At 48.4% G+C, this 16,944-nt stretch overlaps 1 protein-coding gene across 5 annotated transcripts in view; it reads left to right on the top strand.

The window, feature by feature from the left end:
• The window catches only part of Tbc1d22a (TBC1 domain family member 22A), a 274,856-nt gene that overhangs the window by 153,872 nt on the left and 104,040 nt on the right, over positions 1-16,944 (top strand). For all 5 annotated transcript variants that reach the window (XM_021183325.3, XM_021183327.3, XM_029469434.2 and 2 more), the window contains exon 11: positions 16,311-16,438. In XM_021183325.3, the coding sequence (XP_021038984.1) occupies positions 16,311-16,438 (128 nt within the window). The remainder of the gene's footprint in view (positions 1-16,310; positions 16,439-16,944) is intronic.

Raw genomic sequence — 16,944 nt, 5'->3', positions numbered from 1 at the left:
CTTACAAAGTTGGCTGGAGGTCCTTTTTAATGTCCTCACAGCCTTGTTTGCATCTGCATCTGGGGGACAGGCCTTGTGCTGCTGATATGTGAGGCAGTCTCTAGTTTACCGACTACCTGAGAAACAGCCCACCCATGTAGTCAGCAGCACCAGGGGACCAGTTTTGTGAATAACTGGCAGCCTGTCTTATAGAAAGTGCTTCCTGTAACTGTATGTAGCATCAGGGACCATTGTGGTCTGGTGCTGGCATGGAGACAGGATGAGAGACTGACCATGAAGAATAAGCAAGCTAGTACCGCATCAACTGGCAGAGAAGCCTAAGGGATGGGTTGATTTCCAGCTTCAGGTTTAGACAGACCGTAGATCCAAGGTTTTAGAGGCTGAGTGTCAGGAAAGATGTCGGTATTGAGTTAAAATAGGGATTTGGGCTCTGGAGACTAGTTTGAGTGTTCCAGAAGAAAAGGAGACTACAGACCTGCCCAGGAACCAGCTTTGAGCACGTTGGGTCTCCTTTTCCTGTCCAGTGGTAGGGAGGAGTTCCAGCCTCAGTTCCGGAGGTTAGCTCACCTGCCATCACCTGCTAGTAGCATAGGCTAGTTTGTCCTGTGTGTGAGGTCAAGAGAGTTATAAGGTGCTTATAGTGGCTGACTCATTGTAGCTCCTGGGTATTGAGTTACAGGAGAGGCCGCTTCTGTGAGCTGGGGAGGGGCCTGTGGTCAATATTTTTACCAATATTGCTCCCATTTCCTTAAGGAAGAAAGCACTAGAACTTATTACTGAGCAGCAGTCCTACCTCTGCCTGTTAAATGGCTTTATCTCCTTGTACATTTTCCCTTTCTTGGGTTTTTAATTCCAGTTAAATGTGATTTTAATGAAATTTCTCTGAAAGCTGTCGTGACTACATTGTAAGGTTAAAATTGACTTATTCTTTCAAGGTAAGATTCAGTTACAGCTAGTAAACTAGATTCAGTTTTATTACCAGCTGAGTGAAAATATTTTTATTACCCCGACAAGGTAAGCAGTTGGAGAGCAGAGAATAAATCAGCTCAGGCCCGGGCCATCCTTACTGTGACCGCCTCTTGCCACACAGCAGTCCGTCTCCAGTGTGTAGCCTTATTAGGCCTCAGAATAGGCGATTCTAAGCTGGAAATGATGGTGGTGTTTCATTTGAGACATGCAGATAAGCTGATTGAAAAGCATATGTGTAAATGAGGTCCCTATGCCACAGCCTAAGGAAGTTCCCTTGGGCAGAGGAAGTCCTGTGTGAACCCTAGCCCATGGGGTTTCCCAGGAACATGCCACAGTGGCCAGGGCTAGGCGAGAGCCAGTCTTCAGGGCTTGCTTACGAGGCTTGCTCTGAGGGTTGGGTCCCCAGTTCTCTGATTGGTGTCTTTGTATGCCCATTTACCTACCGGCCCCTTGGGCTTCCTGGCTTCTTCCTAAGTGCTCAGAGTGTTATGCTCTCCTGCTTATACAGTCATGATCTGTGGAGACAGTGATGACCTTTGCCACCCAGGGCTGTCCTTCCATCCCTTTGGGACATCCCTGCTCTCAAGGCCTGATTTGGAGGCTCTGTGAACCAGCATAGGGCTCTCTGGCCTCCCTCAGAGAGCCTGGAGCCAGCCAGCCCCATGCTTGAATGTTTCTGTTTTTGCTTTTTTCTGGCTTGTTCTTCTACCAGCTTTTGTTTCAAGTCTGGTTGCCTCAGTCCACATGGTTGTCTTGGGATCATGACCAATAAGCCATCTTCTCCATCTCCACTTTTAAAGTGGCACCCTGGAAGAACAGCCTGTCCCTGTCCCTGCCTTGGGGCCCTTCTTTACCCTCCACTTCTTGCTGTTTGTAGGCCCTGCTACCTCTTCCTTTTCCTTCCCAGCACAAGCTCATCTTCAGTGCTCTTCCAGAACAAGTTGAGGGCTCTATTAACACCAAGAGTCAGTTTGTCATCCCACTTATAGAATGGGGACACCCCAAGGATCCCGGCACATGTGACCTTCTGGTCTGTCCATACATAAATTTCCTGCAGGACAAGATTGCATTATCTCCCCCCCTCCCATTTTAAGGCCTCACACTGATGGGCAGTTGGCTTGTGACTGCAGAGGACATTCTGTCCTACATTAGAATGTTAATAGTTGTTCTGAGAGCCCTTTCCCCAGGCCATACTTCGCACAGCTGCATTGGAGTGCTGTTAGAAAGAAAGGCCCCCCAGCAAATCTCCACTCCCCCACCCAGCCCATTTCATGGCTTGTGGGAAAGCCAAACTGCTTCAGTTACTGCAAGATGGGATAGCAGGACTAGGACCCCACAGAGACCCAGGCCACTGCCCCTTGGCATTGATTCTTCACTGCTCCCGCCTCTTCCTTCCAACCACTGAGAAGTTCTGGGACAAGGAGGCAGAACTGTGGGCACCAAGTGTGGAGTGTTTACCACCTGGAAGCGCTGTGTCCACCATGGGCAATAAAGTACAAGTGCATGAAGCCCAGCAAGCTCTGGACCAGATGATGGTGTCTCCGTGGCCCCCATGCTGAGATTGATCTGCAGGGTTTATTGCTGAGCTGAGACCAGTTAATTACACTGTAAGCAGAGACTTCCAAATACAGAGATTTGCCCTGACCTCAAGAAGAAAAGTCTTGGCCTGAATGTAGGCCATCAGTTCTGCTTCTGAAATGTCCCCAGCATCCTTCCTATTCATGGTTTCTGGAGAGAGTCTGCGTGTTTTGTCTCTCTTGAGGTAAAAGGCTGGACTCTTTCTCACCCTCCAGTTAAGTAGCTGCATTGGCAGGGCCTGAGGAATCTAGGACAAATGAGTATATGGAAGGTCCTGTTCCCTCCCAGCCCATTAGCCATCCCCCTTCCATTCAGAGGTGGACTTTTTCAGCACTAGATTTTTCTTTTCTCTCAGAATTAGGCACTGTGCCTCTTAGGCCTTTGGCTGTGATGATGACCATGAGCAATGCTGTCCTTGAAATGACATTTATAGCAAACTCTCAAATATAGTATATTTATTCTTATAAATCCAGACCTCAGTGGCTCAGTGTTTAGAGGGCCTTTGGCTTGCTGACCAAATGCTGCAGGGATAATCAGCTTTCTGGATGGTGGCTTTGGGGGCTGATGACAAACACCGAGTCTGCTCAAGAATAACTATGATGTGAGGTTATGCTCCTGGATGTTGGCATGTTGGGGAAGGCCTATGTGTCCCAGCATCTCTGGTGCCTTGAGTTTCATGTCCTATGGCTGGGCCTGGGTGTTGCTGCTATGCTGGGTCTTCACAGAAGGGTCTAACCCTCAAGGCTCTGGTTTCACTGTAGAAAGTCAATGATGAAGTTCATTTTCTGCTGGGAGCTTCCATGTGGGTGTTTATCACATAGTACTTTGAAGATGCTCCATCCCACCCACCTGTCCACCCTCCTCATAAGCCTTGGTCCTTTCCTCTCTCTCTTGATTCATTCATCCACCCTGCAGTTGCTGGTCTGTCTGCCAGCTGACCCTCTTGTTAACATGGAAATCTTTTCCTATGTCTTGTTCCTTGGGTCCTGAGCCTGGAAAAGAGCCCAGTCTTACAATGAGGTGCCATGTTGATTACCAAGGCCAGCATACTTACAGACAGATAGAGGCTCCTGTCCATTCTCTATCCTCCATCCTCCATCCTCCAGGGACTTGGCTCTATGGAATGCAGGGAAGTCAGGAGGGGGCAGGGCTATGATGTGGGGAGTCTGAACACTGAGCAGACACTGGCAGCTGCCACAGGGAGGTCTTGGGTCTAGATTGCAGCTCAGACAGTTTTGTGGTGGCTGTACTCCCAGCAGTAAGCTGGTTCAGCAGAGAGGAAGTGTGTCCTGAGAACATGGCTGCTTCAGCCTCACCGTGACTGTGTCAGGGTTGACTCTGAGGAACTGACCTATCATGTATCTAGACTTTTATGCTCCTTTGGCTGGGAGTGTCTGCCTTCCTCAGTTTAGTTAGGGTCTTAGCATGTCCTTTGGAGCTGTCTGTCTGGCACAGTGGCTCTGATCCTCTCTCATTCACAGTCTTGGGTGCTCCATGAGCTGGACTCTGGTGAGTCAGGCCCCCTCCTTTGTGCCATGCTGCAGAGAGGAGCAGACATGAAGTGAACGTGTGGGCAGACCCTAAGGTGGTCCGTTAAGAGCTATGTCCTGTGTGGTGGTATGTCTTGATGGCAGTGTGGCAGGAGGCCTTTCTCATCACATCATCTGAGAGTCTACCGTGCAAAGTGGTACCTGGCATGCTCTTTGCTCCTGAAGGGAGCAGCTGGTTGGAGAAGCCCATGTAGTCAGGGCCTGCAGGTGGCCTTAGCCAGCAGTCAGCACAGCTTGGGTCTTCAGTCATACAGCTATAAGCAAGTGGATTTCCCCAAGCATGGCATTCTGTGACGTTAAAGCGGGGTCTCCTCAGGCCAGCTTCTGGATGAAAACCCACCTCTGTTTGCAGCTCTGTGAAACCCTACTTCAAAACTGGACCACAAAGCTGTGTTGTCATCAGTCTGTGGCGATTGTGTCTCTGAGCACAATGAGGAGGAACCCACAAAGACCCCAGTGATCTCTGTATCAGACAGCAGAGTCTGAGGAAGGCCTGAGGCTGAGAGGAAAGGCAGCATAGGGTATGACCAGATGTGCTCTATGAGGCCCTGCCAGAATAGACACAGGCAAGGCCAGAAGTCTCCATGTGGAGACTGAGTCTGCTCCTGAAAGCCCAAGCTGGGAATGAGCATCCCACTCAGGAACACTGAGCAGAGCTCACAAGGGTTTCCTGTATCTTCAGTCTTTCGAACCTGATTTTTAATGATGTTCTTAAATGTGTTAACTTCTCTTGGAGCCCTCTACCCACAGAGGTAGTGGAAAAGAAAGCATACTGGAAATGGGCCTGTTTAGAAAGGTTCTTTAGAACAGCTCCCATCTGTGTTGTCTGGAAATCAGCAGTTTAGTTCACAGGTCAGCATCAACTGCTCCACTTCACAGGTACTTCATGGATACACCAGCAGTCCAGTTTGGTAGTCAGGTTAGCAACAGCAGTGACGTGACCTAGTAGTAGCCAGGCTTCAGTGTCGGCTCGAGTCAGCAGGAGGGACCAGGAGGAACACCTGGAGAAGTTCTCAGCTGAGCCTTTCTCAGGGAAGTGAAGATCAGCAAAGACTCACAATTATTGCACAGCTAGCTGTACCAGCAAGCCATGCGCTGTCTCTGTTACACTCTGGAGTCCTGTTTATACCCTTCAAACATTAGTGTCCTCCATGTGCCTTGCCTTAGCACTTATCTTGTCTCAGCACCTGCATGGACTCTCCACAAATGCAGCTCAATTACACAGTGTAAAGCGGACCAATGCATTCATGTTTTTAGCAGAGAATCCTTCACTATGTGTCCTTTCACGTGTTTGCTTTAGCAGAACATCCTTTCTCCTGTGTCTGCTTCAGCTAAACATTCCTTCATGAGTCTGCCTTAGCTTTTTGCCTGTGTCTACTTCAGGAAAACACTCCTTCATGTGTTTGCCCCAGAAAAATAACATCCAACACAACTGACTCTCCAAGGAACCCTTACATTTCCACTTCAGTTTTCCTTAGCACTGAGGGGATAGGCCTAGGCACCCCTCTGCCCAAAGCCACAAAGGAAGATTTAAAGTTGCTGTGGGTGAAAACTTAAAAACAACAAGAGGACACATGGTTAATACCAAACAAACACAGAGTCTTGGTTCCACCTCCCAAGGGCATGGTGGGGGTAGGGTGGCAGCAGTGGTGGTGGGGGGGAGGGAGGGGTAGCGGCGGCAGCGGTGACAGTAGTAACAGAGGTGGAGAAGGTGGCAGCAATGGTGGTGGTGGTGGTTCAGGGAACTACAGTAAGCCAGATGTCAGTTGAAACTGAGTCCTACCCTGCTCAGTGGCTGGACTGGTTGGACAGGGTCACTGAGACAGTGATTGTGTGACCTTGTAACTGGAGAAATAGAGATCACACCAAGCAGAGGCAGAGTGGTCCCCACTGAGTTTGTGGAGGAGTTCAGTGAGGCAAATGGAAACCATGCTGTGTGGATTATGAGAGATTGGACTCTGGAGAAGCTCCTGAGTAGCAGGAGGGGCTGCTTGGAGTGAAAGAACTAGGAGGAAGATGATGGGGTGACACCTATGGTCTCAAGGCTGTGTACCTGTGATTGGTGTCCATCCTAGGGAGTTGTACTGGCCTAGGAGAAATGTACTGGCCTTTTAGAAAATATGGATGAAGCTATTAAGTTCTGAGAACCACAAAGGCAAGCAGAAAGTGAGCACGAGATGCCAGCAAGTCAGCCCAAGTCACCTCATAGTCAAAGTGCTTAGCCCCACTAGAAAAGTCCAGGGCCATGACAGATGGCTTAGGAACATCTCAGGCTGAATGCAGTAGAGCCATGTGTTCAGCCCACTGAAATGAAAGGAGAACCCCAAAGTGGCTAGCCAGAAAAAAGCATCCCAGAAATGGAGGCAAGGTGAACACTTTCCAGACCAAAAGGTAAAAAGAGTCCCAAAGAGAGCAGGAGGAACTAGAAAGTTAAATCGGAAGCAGTGACAATGACAGCCGCTGTGTGGAGAGAGGGAGGAGAATCAGGAAAACACAGCATCATGCTGGCAGGGAGGGACAGGTTAGTGTCACGGTCTTCATGCTGCGCACGAGGCTGTGCAAAGCACACAGGGGGGAACTGACCGGCACCCAGGCTCTGAACTGTGTGGTGACAAGAAAGCTGAGCTGTGGCCAGCAAGCTGTGCTGGAGGCAGAACAGACTCCTACGGCTGATGTGCTTATGACAGGAAGGCAAGAAGAGTGTAAAAGGTGAGCAGAGCATGATGGGACAGCTGGAGCACCAGGAGTCACGCTCCGGGCTCCAGCTTAGCATGCAGAGAAGTGCAGGTTAATGGCCCTGCATGCCAATCAACAGGCAGATCTGTCAGACTGGACTAAAAAGTAGGATTCACCTATGCGATTCATGGAGAAAGTTCATCTTAAAGACAAAGTCACATGATTTAAAAGTAACCCGATCTCATGCCACTCTAAACAAAGTGAAAGTCACTGTTCAAAGTCAGAGTTCAGAATGAAGAATATAATTTTTATTCAGTATAATTGTATATGTATTTACATATATGCTATAGAAACCTTCATATTTAATACATAAAACATTTTACAAAATTTTATAAGAGCAAAAGTCAGTCACCTGCTCTTACTACCAGGTATTAATACGTGCACTGGTAGTTTCAGAATACTCAGAACTGAATTTTAAACTTTTAAGAAGTGGATGGCTTTGTGTCATAGCTGCAGGTTTTGATCACTCCTCCTTAAACAGTAGGAGAGTAGACAGAGAACCAGTGAGGGCACACAGCACCCGAACAGCACGGTCAGCAGGCTGTATCGGCTTGACCTACAGAGAGCTCTCAGGATGTGTGTCTTACCTCACACATCTGTAGAGCAGACTGAGAGGAGGCTGAGAGCGTTTAAGGAATGTGCGGTGTGTTTTCTGAGAACAGTGGAGCTAGTGTAGAAATCTGTAGGATGTCTGGGAGCTGCCCAGTGATTCTGTATCTATATTCCTCTAAGTGACCAAGTGAGAGTACCCCTTAGGAGAAACCACAAGGGACAGTAGGAGGCATTTTGACATGAGTGAACAGGGAAATTCAGCAGTGCAGCAGCAGAGAATTCATCAAACCTAGACAAAGCAGTGGGTAGAGGGGAGCACATAGTACCAGACACCCGTTCCTGAAGGAGACCCGGGTTATCAAATCAGGGACCCCAATTGCTGACTTAAGGACTTGGGGTGCGGAGTTAGGTGGAGTGAATCCAAAAGCTTGTTTAGAAAAAGTCAGTAAACAGATGTTTATAGTCAACTGTACAGGAAAAACAAACAAACAAACAAACAAACAAACAAACAAACTGCCAATATGAGGGCTGGGACAGTCACCACTCTGCAGGCCTCCTAGGCATGAAGAAAATAGGGACTGTTGTGCACATTTTGACAATACATTGACAATGTTATGAAATGTGTATCATTTTCTAAAAACTGAATGACACAGCCCACTAGCCCTAGAAGAAGCAGATGTTCTGAACATCTCCAAACTTATGAAAGCAAAGGAGCCAGAGCTTAAATCTTCCTTCAAAGAAGACCCCAGGCCTCCACTGGAAAGCACTCAGCAAAGAATAACTGATTCTACCCGGGCTGCTGTGAAAGTAAACAGGCCCATGCTTCCCCGTTTATTCCATAGGCTGGTGTCTCTCTTCTTCCCAGTCTTTAAAAGGTGCTTTTAAAGAAAACTACAGACCAGGATCCTCTGTGAACGTAACTGAACAAAACTTTTAGCAAATCAAATCAAACACAGCATTAAAAGAATAATATATCATTGTGACATGTGCTGTATCCTCGAATGCATGGCTGATTTAACTGTTGAAAAGCCTCTGATTTAGTCCATTATGTTAAAATATCAAAAAAGGACAGACCCATAAAATTATCTCAGTGTGTGCAGGAGAAGCATTTGACAAAGCCCAGTGTTCGTTCTTAATGAAAGCAGGCAGCAATCCGGGAGTGGAGGGGAACTTACTAACTCTGCCAGAGGGTTTCTGCAGCGATGTGAGTCTGAATGCTTCCTCCAGGCCTGTTCATTCTTACTACTTCTATTCAGCATGCATACAGGTAGTCCAGCCAATGCACAGAGGCAAAACCAGCAAATGGAAGCACACACAGTGCATGAATGGCCCCCAGGCTGGGAAAGGAGAAAGGAAACCCCTTCATCTCTTGAGAGCTGGTGAGGCAACAAAAGAACTGACTAGAACCCGGAGGAGAGTTTCCTAAGGATTCAGGATACCAGGCCAGCACATAATAGTGTTTCTGCATAATAGCAAGAAGAAATCAGCAATCGAAAGGCTGAGAAGATTGCTTGGTTGGTGGGTTTGAGTTTGACACTCAGAACTCATATGAAAAGGATAGGCATGGTGGTGTGTGCTTGTAATCCCAGTTTGGGGGAGGCAGAGACGGGGGTCCTGGGTAGCCACCCAGCCTGCTTACTTGGTGAGTTAAGTGCAGGCCAGCAAGAGACCTTGTCTCAAAAATAACCAGGTGGATGTGGATGGCACCTTCTGAGGTGTGACAGTCCAGGTTGAGTGCCTGTGTTTGTACATACATATACACGCATAGATATTAGCAATTGAGGGTGAATAACTACCACTGGTTACTATTAGCATAAAAATGTGAAGTTTGTCAGGAAAATACAATATGGCTACAAAAATACAGCGGAGAAAATTCAGAACGACCCAGTCATGCCCATAGACTTGGAAAGTTAAATGACACTTTCCCCTAACTGACTACATTCAGCTCAATCCTAGTTAAGATCCCAGCCTGCTTTCTGCAGAAAAGGACACGCTGATCTTGTAGTTCATGGGCAGACACAGAGCCCCTGGCATACCTAGACATAACTAGCAAGATGAGCAACATGGCAGGCCCAGGTTTGACTGAGTTCAAGAGTGGTGGATGATCAAAATCATGCTTTTTTGACATTGAGCTAAAGATCACTAGGATGGAAGAGCATGTGGGGGAGCTGCACATAAGGACAATTGATTTCCACAAAGGTGGGAAGGAAGTTCATTGGCAGAATACACATTCTATGTAAAGGAACTTGCACCATGCCTTTTCCATGTTAAAAAGTGAACTTGACTGGATGAGGCCCTTTAAACCTCAGGTTCTATAGCCTGCAGGTGCAGTGGCTTTGTGCAGTGAAGTTAGGTTTTGGAGTTGATTTCTTAGAAAGCCATGTTAACCGGGAAGCAAGCATAAAGGAGATTTGGACAGATATCAGAATTCAGATGTGCTCTTCAGATGCTCCCATCCAGAGTGAGCATAGCTGCCTTCCAGATGCTGCAGCTCTTTTTTGGATCTTTTCAGAATCATCTCTTCAGGGTTGTATGGGAAAGGCCTGGTAAAGTGCCTGTCTTGTTAGCATGAAACCTGAGTCCAGACTCCTCCCTCCAGGTAAAAAGGTTAAGGTGGCACTGTGTAACTTCAATCCCAGATATGGAGACGTGGAGACAGGAAGATGTCTGGGGCTCACTGGCCAGCCAGCTCGGTTGAGTTTCTGAGCTCCAGGTTTTATGAGATACACTGTCAAAAATACGGTAGAGAGGGATTGAGGAAGCCATCCAATAATGACAGCTGATCTCCGTATACACACATCACCTGGGGACACACACACACACACACACACACACACACACACACACGTTGAATGGAGAGGAACCAGGAACGAAGCCTCATGGGGCTGGCATCTAGCTACCCTGCCATCTGCTCTGCTTTTCTTCTGCAGGCTTTGCTGCTCGGTCATGGAGAGTGTGGTCAGACCTACTGAGTGCTGGGCATCCAGGAAACTCACACCTCTTCCTCGCACAACCTCTTCCTCGACTCTGTTGGGTTGCTGCTTTCTGGTGTGATGATAGCTCTGTCTTGGAGGGGCTTATGGAGATGCTTAGGAGCGCATCTGTGAAGCAAGAGTGATCTAATGCCTAGTTGCCTCAGCTCTGTGTAGCTCAAGAAGAGCCTGTAGTTTAGATTATGTTACTGTCAAAAAATGGACCTTAATGCCTCTCCAGGGATGAGAGGACTGTGTTGTTGTGTCAGATACATGCTGATGCTATACAGCCTGCCAGGAGGCTTAATTATATTCTGGTCTCCTGTCCCAAGAATGAGAGGTATTGTCTCCTGGTTTAGGTGACCAGTCTCCACCCCTAGAGCTGTCTAGCACCCACCAGGAACCCTATTAGTATAACAGAGACAAGGCAAGGTTTTCAAGGCTCCCTGTCAGCACCTGGCACAGGAGCTGGTGAACTGCTCACCACACAGCAGGGGGCAGTCTCTGTGTGAGGCTACAACTTATCAGGCTCTCCTCTTGCCTTCTGGGCTCCTGGGATGCCTTTAAGGGGCAGGTGGCCCCTCCAACATCTCTGGTCTGAGCTCTGGGCTCAGGAGCAGCAGTGAGAATGTTTGGGATTTCTCTCTTTGCCTGATCAGCACATTCTGAAATGGTGTTAAAGTTTTCTAAATAAATCTCATTTCCTATTGATTTCCATTATGATTTTTGAGGAAAATGCCTCCTCCCCTCAGGAAGTTATCTGACCATTATTAGTGTGTAGTGATGTGTTTGTTGGAAGTGTTACAGCTCATTAGGTGGCAGTACAGGTCACTTGTGTTCCTAGGCACTGCCCGGGCATTCTGATTTTACTGAACTGGATAATCTCCAGGAGCAGAACTTAGCCTGACCTGAGCTTCAGGGCTGGCCCAGATATGCTTTCAACCCAGCCCTCCATCTATCCCTGGGGCCTTGCTCCACTCTCCTATCCCCTTAGGTCAGGGAGGAGCAAGGGCAACCCTCCTTGATTGGAGTCCTGAGATAGTAAGGTCTACTCCTGTTTGGTGATGCCAGTAGGCTGCTGTGCTTAGGCCTGGTCCTCAGAGCTGGGTTCCCCACAGCCCTGGTCTCCATGGTTCTGCTTGTCTGCTTGCATAGCCCTGGCGTGAGTGACTCCATAGCTCTTGCTTGCCCTAAGCCACCTGTGTTGCAGCCTCTCCCACTTGCAGCTCCTTTATCATTTTCCTAAGCACTCTCTGCTGGAGCTTGGTCTGCTGGCCTTGCTGAGAGGAAACCTGCCTGTTTCCTCAGGGACAGTGCTCGCTGCTCTCGTCACCTCCAGTGTGGTTTTCTGAGACTGGGTGTCAGGGTTTCCTCTCTAGTTCTTAGTTTAGCCTCTCATCCTGTTACCATGACGCAGCAGGTCCCCAGGTCCTCTCGTTGGCAGGTGTGTTGGGCACAGCACCCATTTAGGACCTGACTGTTCCTGTGGCAGAGAAGCAGCTTTTTGGTTGCAGAGGCCCTCTGTTGACCGTCGGTTGCTCTTGTTTCTGTTCTTTTTTATCCTCCTAACTGATGAGATGATCAGAATCTTTCCCTTTAATCAAAGCTCATTCCAGCCAGGCCCAGCAAAAGCCGGCGGTGTTCAGCCTGCCCTCAGCTAAGCATGAGGATTGAAAGATTTCTTTGTTGGATATCTAAACGTGGGCCATTGTGTCTGCTCTTTGCCCAAATAAATCTTTGTTGCCTGGTCCCGTGTCAATACTGCTAACCTGTAGCGGGAGTGCCAGGGTGCTGTGTGTTTGCATATAATTTACCTGAACTTGCAGTCCAGAAGACTAGATGCTTTCTGTAGGATTTCCGCTTATGGGCCCACCATTGAAAGCCCCGAGGAGAGCGCTCTGCAGGCTGTGGCTGCTGTGCACTCTGATGACTTTACAGCAGTGTACCTTGCCCTGCCACGCAGGACATTTTGGCTTGAAAGATGCTAGTGATTATGTCTGCCCACTCACTCATTATGTTTGAACCCTGATTGCTAGTGAAATGGAAATTCTGGTTTTGGAATTATTGCTGACCAAGTTCCTTTATCAGTGAGAGAGCATGAGCTCACGGTCACTCACAAAACAGGAGAGAGGAGTCATTCCAGCACACACATTCGCAGTTCCGATGTATATAAATTGGAAGTCATGCTAGAGTTTAGCAGTCTATCTTACACTATGTTCAGAATAGGAGGCAGCCCTGCCAGAGACTCATTATGCACATTAGAAGCTGGCTGAGGAGCTGGTGGCTGGTCCACTTTCTCATTTATTACCTGTTTCCTGAGTAGCATGCAGTCAGTGAAAAATGGCCACTTCCCTATAATCAAGGATACTGTCCAGGTAGCTTACAGGCTGGGCCTTCTATCTGCCAGAATCAGTGGTTCCACCTGGCAGTGCTTTGCCCACATAGTAGAAAACTGGCCACAGATACCCACAAAGGTCCTCATGATCCCATGTGTGGTCTCACCACCTAATGAGTGTGGCCTTTGCCCTTTAGCAAACTCCTAGGAGTTCAAGGTCCCACGGTGAGCAGAAGAGAAGGCCAGGTGCTCAGAAGCTTGGTGGTATAGATAGCGGAGAGGCTCCAGCCTTGTCCTGCTTGGCTCTTAGAGGTAAGGAGCACAGCCCTGGGGTAGAGGGCTCCTTGTAGATCATTTCTAGGGAGTAATGCCCTGCAAACCTTCCCCTGCAAGGGTTGACCTGTGCCCTTATGTAGGCACATAAGCAATAACTAGTGCTGTCAGTGTTGTGGTCATTCTGCAGGACTGGTGCTCTACAAAGGGAGATGATCACACCTGGGCCCATCATGAATCCCTGGTAGAACCTGCCCTTACCAGTCAGCCATACCTGAGGGCTGTAGCTTCTGGTTCCTGTGCTTGCTTTTTACAGGGCAGAAAGGGTTGGTTTTCCCTCTCTGCCAGGTTACTCTGATGATAGATAGTCCAGAAATGTGTTTAATTTTTCAGAGTAGTTTCTGGCCAGTTTGTCTTAGAAAGGTGCTGCCTGCCTGTGGGGTGCATGTTAGAACTGTTTGTTTTCCAGGTCCTAAGATCCCTACCTTCCCTGTGGTGGGTGGGTGGTTGCTACTACAGGCAGAATGTGGCCAGTGTAGGAGGCTGTGGCTCCTGGATGTAAGTCCCTGCAGTGGCTCATTTTCTCCTCTTTACCCTCTTTGAATCTTCGATGGAGATCTCGAGCATTAGCTGTTCCTTTGACACAGAGAGTCTCCAAGGAGACTACCTCTCTGTCTCCAAGGAAACTATTCCCTTGGAGAAGTTGAGTCTAACCATGAAGACCTGGCAGTCACTTAGTATGACTATCTGAGGAGTGGATGATGGAGTGGCCGCTGATCCCAGGACAGCTGAAGGTAGAAGTGAGACTGTCTGTAGCCTGATAGTAGTGGATCACTGCTGGGGGTGGCCCGTGGAACCAGGGCACCTGCCAGGGCCACCTGCTCTGGTATCAGCTATACTACTCTGCAGGCTGTCCTCATTGCCTGCCATTTCCAGATGCCATGGTTTCCTCCCCAGTGCTGCCACTACCCTTGGGCTATGGGTCCCCAAGCAGCCACCTGCATATTCATGAAAGCTCATTCCTCATGCTCCAGCGTAGAAAGAACCTTGTTCAGTAAATTCAGTCATTTTCTAAACTGCTGCTTTGCAAGTGTTCATCAGATTTGAATTTCACATCAACTGCAGCGCCCTGCTTCAGTGAGCTGGGCCATAGCCGAGGCTGCTTCTGTCCCAGCACGGTGTGCCCTTGGGAGCTGCAAAGGTTGCTGGGATGAAGAGCCACTCGAGCCCTTGGGTCTTTCTGTCAGTTTAGTTGTGTAACTACAGCTAATTTCAGGCTGGAAATGATTTTTGTCTTCTTAAAAAAAAAAAATTACCCCTGTAGAATTAGGAAGTTGATTAATCCTGTTTGCACAGGTCTGTACCAGACTTCTTAGTAAACAGAATCTAGTATCTGCAGTGAGTGGGACCAGCTGGAGGAGTTGCCATGTGGGCAGCCTCACTGCCCAGCAGCACGATAGTGCTAGGCCTCTTTCCGCTGGGCCTGGAACCCAGGTTCTTAAGTCTTTTCCTGCAGAAGCAGCCTATGGCAAATACACAGAGACCCCCGTGTCATCCTGCACTCCTGTGGGTCTCAGAGCCATCACTCCACCCAGTGTTCTTTCCTTGGGGGTCTCAGGGATATCACCCCTCTTCCTAGAACCCTTCCCTCAAACTCATAGGCCCTTTGCTTTCTTAGTACAATGCCCCAGCGTCTGTGAAGACTGGAGGGAATATGGCTGAATATCAGCTCTATTCTGTAGCTATGCACTGTCTTGTTGTAACTGATCTTGAATTGCTTTCTATTTCCCATCATTAATAAGGGCCTAATCTCTAAGCTTTCTTCTTGAGACACAGCCCGATTGCTGATACTATAGTAAAATACCTGAAACTACTTACTTATAAGGAAAAGAGGCTAATTTAGCTCTCAGCTCCTGCATAGGACTCATGCATAGGACACTGATGTCAGTTCATCCCTGATGAGGACATGTGTCTTCACAGTGGTGGTAAAGTTATGAGAGGGACAGCTCATGCTACAGAACAGAGCCAAAGAGGAGGCCAGAAAGCAGCCAGGCTTTTCTTTTGTGACAGCCCTCTTGTTGAGAACCAACCAGGACTCTGAGCTGCATTCTAGTCCCTCCTGAGGGCAAGCCTTCCCTAGCATAAGGACCTCCTCCAAAACCTCTTTCTTAATGGTTTTACCATCTCTTCCATTGCATACTAAGGACCCAACCTCCAGTACATGGACCCTGAGGGGACAAAGCACCCCTGAACTGTGTGTCTCAGTCTCTCTCATGAGCACCGTGCCCCAGCTGTTCTGGTCAGCAGTGGGCAGAGAGTGCAGGGACTGCCTGTCTGCTGAGGCCTTGCTTTTCTGGGACCAGCCTGTCATTACCTCCTGTGGGCCTGACTGCCTCTCGACCACAGCAGCCCAGTTAAGTGTGTACAGTCTTACATAGAAGTGGATCATCTGTAAGATTCAGACAGGCATAGCATAGGGATTCTCCCTTCAATGGTTGGAAAAGCCTTAGTTTTGAGACATCCAGTAGTTGGCTGGTAGGATTCTGTGGTGACTAATTTTATATCAACTTGATACAAGATAGAATTATGTGAAAAGGAGAGAACCTCAGTTGAGAAAGACACCTCCATAAGATCTAGCTGTAGGGCATTTTCTTAATTAGTGATTGATGGGGGAGGGCCTAGCTCATTGTGGGTGAGGCTGTCCCTGGGCTGGTGGTCCTGGGTTCTTTAAGAAAGCATAAGTCATAATGAACAAGCCAGAAAACAGCATCCCTCCATGGTTCTGCATCAGCTCCTGCCTCCGGGTTCCTCCTGCCCTGCTCTTGATGCTGTTGATAATGAACTTTTCTATGGAACTGTGAGTGAATTAAGTTCCTCCCTCCCCTAGCTGCTTTTGGTGGTGGTGTTTCATCTCAGCAATAGTAACCCTAACTAAGTCAAGGTTTATACTTTGGGGACAATGTTTGTTCGAGCGTGGCTCTCTTGTTTTTAGTACTTAGTCCTGCATTTAGAGGCTGCCTGGTCTGGACAGGAACAGGTCTGCTGGGTCTGTGTACAGGAGGGATAGGCCTGGGTTAGGATGGGATCTCTGGAAGCTTGATGGCTCAGTTCCTTCTCTCTCCTTTAGCCCCTTTACTAGAGTCACATGTGGTTGTGAACTGCCATCTGGGTGCTGGACATTGAGCCCAGGTCCTCTGCAAGAGCAATAACTACTCCTAACTACTGAGCCATCTCTCCAGCCCCTTAATTGTTCTTCCCTTGAAGAGTGGACTGTGGAGTTCTTCCTTAATGGAATTAGTTCTTTGACCTCAGGCTCCCCTGACAGCCTGTGCTTGTGTTGTGCAGAGCGAGTCCACCGGCATCTGGACGGGAACGAGGTGCGGTACCTGCAGTTTGCCTTCCGCTGGATGAACAACCTGCTGATGAGGGAGCTGCCCCTGCGTTGCACCATCCGCCTGTGGGACACCTACCAGGTGAGCACCAGCCCATGGCCCAGCCCCACCCCGCCTTCTCCTACCCTGGAGGATGCACTCTTCATTGCAACAAAGTCTTTATAAAAAGCTAGCTCTGGTGTTCCTAACAAGGGAAAGGACTTTCTAAGATGCTCCTTGTCACCTGATTGCACTCCAGCTGGTAGGTGACAGTCCCCTCCCATGCTCACTGGCAATTTACATTTGAAGCAGAGTTAAACTGTAAGTATAGCCAAGTAATCGTGTACCTTTGCTGTACATCCGAGCAGCTTCCAGAAACTTTACACTCGGGACTCATGGGTTGTCTATGTTTTCAGTTACTTACAATGAAGATTTAAAGAACTCCTCAGACAGATGCAGCACAATATGAAATTTTCCACTCTTCACCAATTTTGATGAAATTCATGTCTTGAGGAGATTGAGTTTTCTGGAAGCATCCGCCTTGGCTCCCCTGAGTGTCCATTGCTTATTCTAGTCTCTTTTCATTTTGTGTGTGAGGCCTGCGGAAG

Source organism: Mus caroli, unplaced genomic scaffold (assembly GCF_978045245.1).
Source record: "Mus caroli unplaced genomic scaffold, Mus_caroli_1 scaffold_16, whole genome shotgun sequence".
NCBI lineage: Eukaryota > Metazoa > Chordata > Mammalia > Rodentia > Muridae > Mus > Mus caroli.
The sequence above is the reverse complement of the archived record's forward strand: the minus strand, read 5'-3'. Positions and strand labels throughout refer to the sequence as shown.